The sequence below is a fragment of the Trypanosoma cruzi genome, genomic scaffold, assembly GCF_000209065.1.
Source record: "Trypanosoma cruzi strain CL Brener 1047053516159 genomic scaffold, whole genome shotgun sequence".
Lineage (NCBI taxonomy): Eukaryota > Euglenozoa > Kinetoplastea > Trypanosomatida > Trypanosomatidae > Trypanosoma > Trypanosoma cruzi.
Window position 1 is genome coordinate 1 of NW_001849111.1, and position 6,902 is coordinate 6,902.

Consider the following 6,902-nt stretch of genomic DNA (forward strand, 5'->3'; position numbering starts at 1 on the left):
CACGCCAGGCCCCCTGAGCAACTGCCCGAGCCAACACACCAGGTGCTTCCTCCGCAATGTGCATTTCGTGACGCTGGAAAAAATCCCCAAGCGTGCCACCAGCACCCAAGTCCATCAGCATGTAAGCGCCAACGGCGGCTTGTGGTGACGCGCACTGCAGTGGAAATGGAGCCACTTCTTCCGCCCGCCTGCTGACGCACGGTGACAGGACTACACCGTGGGACCGTGCAATGTGAGGATGGGGGGGAAGAGCGGCGGCCACCTGTGCCTCACGGAGAAAATCGCCCAGCGCAGGAAAGTGCGACACAGGTTCACTCATCTTGCCAGAGAAGACCTGGCGCAACGCCTCCAACGCGGCCTCGTCTCCATCCTGCTGCTCCGTCGCGGCAAACGGGGAAGACTCGAGGAGACGCGTCACACCCTTCGCTGCAAAAAAACGCGTTGGGTGCACCCGGCTCTGTACAAGTAGCACCGTACCAAAGTTGCCCCGGCCAATGGGACAAAGAAAATCAAAGGGGTGGGTTTGGGCATCGTCACACGGAGAGCAATTCTGTCTGGCAAGGATCCCGTGACAGACGCTGGAGGGCCTCCTGCCGTCACCAGCAGCAGCGCACATCGCTCGCGCCGCATCACGCGTAATGCGCAGAAGCGGGCAATCCACCGCAGCACCAGCCGGCCGGCGCGCCACGCCGGGCTCCACAAGCACAGCCGCAGAGCCCCATCTGCGTGCCGCAACGCGACCCAGCAGTTCGTCGCACCACGGCAGCGTCGCACCGCGGGAATGATCCGAGACATTAAAAAGCATCCGAGCGCACTGCACGCTCCCTTTCCTCGCCTTTCTTCGCTATACACCCCACCCACGAAAAAAGAAGGAGAGACGCACAGCATGAATTCAAAAAACACAAAACAAAGCAACATAAACTATATATATATATATATATACGCTTTCCAGCTTTCCTGTCTGTATCCTCCTTCTCCCAGTCATACAGATGCATTCAGTGAGGTAATGCAAAAAATAAAGAATGATTTTTTTTCCTTCTTCTTCTTCGTTTTGAATGCCGTTGTCGTTATCTTGGGATTAAACACGACCGACAAAATAAAAGCAGTGCGACATACACATATAAAAATAAGAGATAACGACAGACTTGTGTGGGTTTTTCATTCAGGGAACACAGGGGGGGGGGGGGGTGTCAAATCCTTGCAGTTGAGTAAATTTATTCGAGCAGGTGCTTAATACTCGTATCCCACATGCACCTCAACTTTGTTTTTTCTTTTGTTTTTTGTTGTTGTTTCTTCACGCCTTTTCTTTTTTAAATTTCCGTACATCCATCATCTCAAAACATAATTCTGGTTCAGCACGCATGCATTTATTTTCTATCAGATATCGATCGCGTCACGTTCCAAACTTTTTTCTCCTTCCTTCAAACCAGTAATAAGTTGTCACTGCCCGCGTAAAAAAAAAAAAAAAAAAAAAAAAAAAAAAGAATGATACAATCGAACTATTTTTTGAAGCCAAAAAAGGAAAAAACTTGTTTTTGTTTTTTTTTCCTTGTCACGATGGGGGAGTAAAGAGGGGTAGGAAGAGAAAGACGGTGTTACTGCATTCTTTCCCCATCCGCCCATCAACGCATGAAAGGAGCATAAAAATAAATAAATAAACTTTTTTCTGGAGTCTTGTATAAATTCGGGAGCAGTGTGTGTGTGTGTGTGTGGGAAGGCTGGGCGTGGGTGCCCGTGCTTGACTGCTGCCCCTGAGGCGTATCAGGGTAAAAAAGTGTGGGGCAGAAAGGCACACACTTACACACTTACACAAATGCACACGCCTGAGAGTGAAATATGCACATGAATTAGGCGATGATGGTTGTTATTGGGGGTTCAGCTATCTTTTCTGGAGGAATCGGCAGCATTTCTTCAATCTCCTTCTTATCGCGAAACTCCAGTCCGTTGGGGCCAACATCTGCCGCTGCGTGTCCATAGCAGCTGACTGATGGTTGTGGCCGCCGTTGTCGAGCAAACGAGCCTGTAAATGAGGAAGACCAACGGCTGGTACACTTTCTTGGTTTCTTCACACGGGGTTTGTACAAGGCCATCACTGCCTTGTACGGGTATGTTGCAAGACGATCTTGCACGGCGGAGCCCGATGTTTGTGCCTTGTGACGCACGCTGAACTTCACGATAAGTCGACCAGACTCATCCACAAAAAAGCGGATGTTTACAATATTGCTTTCCGGCTCCGCTGTAGCCTCTGCCGCCTCTGTCGTAAATGCAATTCTAAGTTCGTCACGCTTGGAGTTGAGTACAATGTCCCAGTCTTCTCCTCGAAACCGTAATGCGTGTTTTGTGAATTCATATCCCTGATCATCAATGGCGCGTACTCGCACCGGGACCGGAAGGCCGTTCACAGTCCGTGGTTGCGCATTGTTTTCTTGCACGGGCTCTCTTGCATGACCCCCCATGGGTGAGTTTTGCGCATTTTCCGGATGTGTGGCCATGGCTCGGTGTGTATAAAAGTCCCTTTTTTTTTGTGTGTGTGTGTGTGTGTTCTTTCTTCTTGTGGCAATACACGCAATTCCTATCCTTTTCCCTTCCCCCACCCTCCCTGCTTTGTGTGTCCTTTGTGTGTAGATATGTAGATATAAATATAAATATATATATATATGTGTGTGTATTATTATTGTTATTATTATTATGTATTTTTTTCCTTTCTTGTCTCTCTTCTCGGTTTGGTTGGGGAAGGGGCTTCAAGTGAAGACGCCATGCCGGTCACATCAATAAAATTACAAAAATGAAAAAGAAAGAAAGAGGAAGAGAGAGTCAGTGTGATTGGGTATAAATGTGAACGAATACCTCCCATCGGTCTTATTTGTTTTATATTGCGATGTGGTGGCAGCCATTCATTCATCACGCCCCATCTCTCATTCCCAAACGCACCGTATGTGGGATGCATGTATTTTCATGTCCCCTTTGTATGCAAAAAAAAAAAAAAATCATGATAATAATAATAATAATGAAAAAACGAAAATAAAAAAACAAATAAAAATAAAAATGAAATAACGATATATAGATATATTTATATATAAATACAAAATGTGTTGTTGTTGTTGTTTTTGTGTTTTTTTTATTTTATTTTTTTTTTTTTTTTTTTTTTGGATTCCTTGTCCCGTGCCACGCACTGGCACGGCTTTCTCTCCTGCCTCGCATCCATCCTATTTGGACTGCACCGCCTCCTCTTTTATTTATGGCTGGTGGTGTTTTTTTTGTTTTTTTTTTCCCTTTTTTTTGTGTGTGTTTTTTTTGTTTCGTTTTGATTTTTAAATTCCGCCCATGTGATATTTTCTCTCATCTCCCCCATATAAATACATTGCAGGCATGCATGCTCTCACGGGTGGGAGGCAAGCGGAATTTATTTATTTATTTATTTGTTTGTTTGTTTTTGTTTTTTTTTTTTTTTGGATGGACCACAAAAACAAAAATAAAAATAAAAAATGGAGACAAAAAAAAAAAAAAAAGAAAAGAAAAGAAAAGGTGGGGGTTTCGTCGTGGAGAAAAATAAAAATAAAAATAAAAATATTTTTTTTTTTTTTCCCCCGCCCTCCCCTTTTGTTTTGTGTGTGTTTTTGTGTCCGCCTCGCATTTTGCCCGTCGCTCGGCACGAAAAAGTCGTTTTTTTTTTTGTTTTTTGTTTTGTTTTTTTGTTTTTTTTTCAGGCAAAAATAACAGAAGGCCACACGACAACCCACCAAACATCCCTCCGCCTGCCCGCACACGCACCCGCCAGAAGAAACACAACAAACAAAAAATAATAATAATTTATTTATTTATTTTTTTTTTTTTTTTTAAATCCCGCCGCCATCACCTCAGAAATTACACTTCCCTTTTTTTTCCCCCTCCTCCCTTCACTCGTGTGAACAACAACGGAAGCGCCAGGGAATAAAATGGCAGGGAAAAATGGACGGACAGGCAGGCAGGCAGGCAGGCAGGCAGAAAGAAACGGGTGAAACAAAAAAAGAGAGAAAAAAGAACGGGCACGCGTGGGTAAAAAAAGAAAAACAGAAAAGGGAACAGAAAGAAAATGGAAAAACAAACAAAATAAATAAAAAATTATCCGCTTTTGAAAAAAGAAGAAAAGGGAGGAGGAAAAAAAAAAAAAAAAAAAAAGACAGGTCTAAAGATATATATATATATATGTAAATATATATATGGGTCAGTGGATATCTAGTACGACAGAGAGAGAGAGAGAAAGAAGAAAGAAGAAAAAAAAAACAAAAAAAGGGTGGTTATCCCTCTTGTATTTTATTTGTCCTTACATGAATATATAGAAGTAGTCATCCGTTCATGTTCTGGTTTTCTTTTATTGGTGTCATTCACTTCTCCTGCCGTTTCCTTTTTCTATTTCCCTCTCTCTCTCTCTCTCTCTCTCTCTCTGTGTGTTTGTCTGTGTGCCTCCCTTGCCCTATATATATATATGGATATATATATCAATTTTCCGGGAATACTGGCTGGGACAACCAGTATAAACCTTTATTTATGTTCCTATTGCCAGTGCTACGTGCGCGCATAATAATAAATAAATAAATAAATAAATAAATAAAATTGACTAATTCCTATATAATAAAACGGTACGTGGAAATGCGCATGCCTGTAGATCACTGTGTAGCTTACTCGTTCCCTCATTGTCGTTCTCGCGACGCACCACAAACGTTACAATAAGCATGCTTGCAAACTCAAATTTTAGTTCTTCAATACGTCTTGCCTCCAGACCAGTTGCTTCAAAAACGTCCTTCTTAAAGGCACGTTCGAGCCCCTTTTTGTTTTTCCTCAAAATTTTCTCCCACCCGGGACCGCGGAAGTGGAGAACGTGCCTCGTCTTTAAAGTCCGTGAAGACGACAATGACTGGGTCCCATGCGCCACCCCAACACATTCCGATTCTTGCGAAACAACCACGTCGCCCGAGTTCGTCGTCTCCTCCGGCATGGGCGTTGGCTGCTTTTCATTCGGCGTGGATACATGAAGCGCCATTCCGCGCGGTGGTGATTCCTCCTTCCGCTGCGTTTCATCCGGCGGCACCTCCATGTAGATTGGCTCGGAAGGCGTGGCGTGGGTGCCCTTTTTGCCCATTTTGCCCATTTTTGTTCCATTTGTCTCGTCCACAGAGTCCCTTTTTAGGCCCTTACGCACCTCCTCAGGCATCGCGTGCCACACGTATTTGCCACCTTTTGCCGCATTCTTCACTGTCATTGTTGGGCGTACTTATTTTTCCTCGTTTTTAAAATAATAAATAATAAAAAATAAAATAAAATAAAACAAAGATGCTTATTTGCGTATGTGTGGGTGTGTCTTTGTTTTCTTCACTTGACTCTTCGCCCAGGCAGTTGGCTCTCACTGTGCAGGGACTGCATGCCCAAAAGAAAAACAGCAAAGGAGGAGAAGTGAGGGAGGGGGAAGAGGGGGGATAAGACATCATGTAAACACGCACAGATGCATCGACATGATTTTTTTAAAAAATTCCTCCAAAAAGTATCGCCTCACGGTTCCATTTCCACTTCTCACTGTGTTCCTTCTGTATCCCAATCAATGCCCACTGCAGATAACGAGTAGGTCCCACAGGGGGCATGTCACACACACACACAGCCCGCTGTCCCCACCCCCCACCACCACCGGCTGACGTCACGGCGGGTTTGTTCATTCCCACGCATCAATGAATTGTTGGCATGACAATGTTTTGGAGATCAATGGCGCCGTGAAAGGAGCGGGTTCATCGTGTTGCTGCGGCCCAGTGAATGCGCTGGGTGCACAACGAGTCCCCAGCCCTCAGCCGCTGCAGAGATGCTAACATTGACGTTTTCCCAGCACCTCTCCAGACGCAACAACAAAACCCAAAGGGTAAAAAAAAAAAAATATTTCTTTCACTTTCCCTTTTTCTCCCTTCGTGTATTTACACCTTTGCCTCCATGAATGCAATGACACTATACATCTATATATATATATATATATACATACATGCGTGCGTGCGTGCGTGTATGCAGACAGAAAGAGAGAGAGAGGAATGAAGGGAAAAGGAGTAAAAAAAAAAAAAAAGGATACAAAAGCACACAGGCAAAATACACGCAACATCCCCCTTTTTTTTTTCCTTTCATGAAGCAGCCGAGGCTCAAGGAGGAAAAAAAAAAAAAAAAAAAAAACCGGGGGACCCCAATGCGTAGAGCCCCAAGCAGCGGCGGCAACAAATTCATAAATCGAGCCGCCCAAAAGTTGCACAAGCAAAAAAAAGAAAAAAAGGAGAATAAAACCACATTTCGGAAAGCAATAAGACAGAAGGCAAAGGAAAAAAAAAAAAAAAAAAACATAACAACAGATGCGTCCCAGCCAATGAAAAACCAGAAGAAGAAAGAAGAAAAAAAAAGGCATAAAAGTACATTCAGATCGCAATTCAAAGAAGCCCTTTTCCCTCCTCCTTCTCGCAGCATCACCACACATGACGTATTTAAAATGCACAGCTCACTCAGCAGAAGCAAAGAGCAACTTCACAGGGTTCTTCAAACAAGATACACACACGCACACGCACACACACAAAAAAAGAAGGGAACATTGGCAAAGTAAACACCCGTCATACAGCAGTGGTAGCACATATGTATATATATATATGGATATATATTCATATTTAATATAAATATGTAACTCCCTCTCTCTCTCTCTCTCTTTCTCCCTGTGTGTGTGTAGAGTCTGTAACAGCTGTGGGAGATGTATACCCCCCGCCCCTTTTTTTCCTTCTTTTTTTTTTTCTGTGTGTGTGTTTTATTTTCCCTCTTTTTTATTTGATACACGCAGAGACACACACACACACACACACAAATAGACGCCCTCCTTTCTTCTCACTCGGTCGCTCATACAGATATGTATA

General features: G+C 43.7%; 3 protein-coding genes across 3 annotated transcripts, besides 29 other annotated features; all 3 read right to left on the minus strand.

The window, feature by feature from the left end:
* Tc00.1047053503943.10 (serine/threonine protein kinase, putative) lies at positions 1 to 805 on the minus strand (the record flags this gene model as incomplete). Its single annotated transcript, XM_799817.1, has 1 exon — positions 1 to 805. A coding segment is annotated over one exon (805 nt), but the record flags the coding sequence as incomplete, so codon positions are not given.
* Positions 1 to 6,902: a sequence feature (heterozygous, non-Esmeraldo-like haplotype).
* Positions 923 to 942: a microsatellite.
* Positions 1,454 to 1,486: a microsatellite.
* Positions 1,848 to 2,492, minus strand: Tc00.1047053503943.14 (hypothetical protein, conserved; the record flags this gene model as incomplete). The annotated part of the gene is made up of 1 exon (XM_799819.1): positions 1,848 to 2,492. One exon carries the CDS (start codon positions 2,490 to 2,492, stop codon positions 1,848 to 1,850), a length of 645 nt encoding a protein of 214 aa, XP_804912.1.
* Positions 2,626 to 2,659: a microsatellite.
* Positions 2,667 to 2,690: a microsatellite.
* Positions 2,973 to 3,051: a sequence feature (A-rich).
* Positions 3,105 to 3,148: a microsatellite.
* Positions 3,252 to 3,300: a sequence feature (T-rich).
* Positions 3,402 to 3,433: a microsatellite.
* Positions 3,463 to 3,524: a sequence feature (A-rich).
* Positions 3,546 to 3,570: a microsatellite.
* Positions 3,664 to 3,704: a microsatellite.
* Positions 3,795 to 3,842: a sequence feature (AT_rich).
* Positions 3,958 to 3,984: a microsatellite.
* Positions 3,998 to 4,100: a sequence feature (A-rich).
* Positions 4,115 to 4,158: a sequence feature (A-rich).
* Positions 4,172 to 4,201: a microsatellite.
* Positions 4,223 to 4,271: a sequence feature (GA-rich).
* Positions 4,384 to 4,425: a microsatellite.
* Positions 4,563 to 4,592: a microsatellite.
* On the minus strand, positions 4,598 to 5,239 carry Tc00.1047053503943.20 (hypothetical protein, conserved; the record flags this gene model as incomplete). The annotated part of the gene is made up of 1 exon (XM_799818.1): positions 4,598 to 5,239. The coding sequence occupies one exon, from the start codon at positions 5,237 to 5,239 to the stop codon at positions 4,598 to 4,600; it is 642 nt and encodes a 213-aa protein (XP_804911.1).
* Positions 5,269 to 5,309: a microsatellite.
* Positions 5,969 to 6,003: a microsatellite.
* Positions 6,162 to 6,183: a microsatellite.
* Positions 6,260 to 6,405: a sequence feature (A-rich).
* Positions 6,549 to 6,573: a microsatellite.
* Positions 6,629 to 6,678: a microsatellite.
* Positions 6,680 to 6,709: a microsatellite.
* Positions 6,761 to 6,818: a sequence feature (T-rich).
* Positions 6,822 to 6,852: a microsatellite.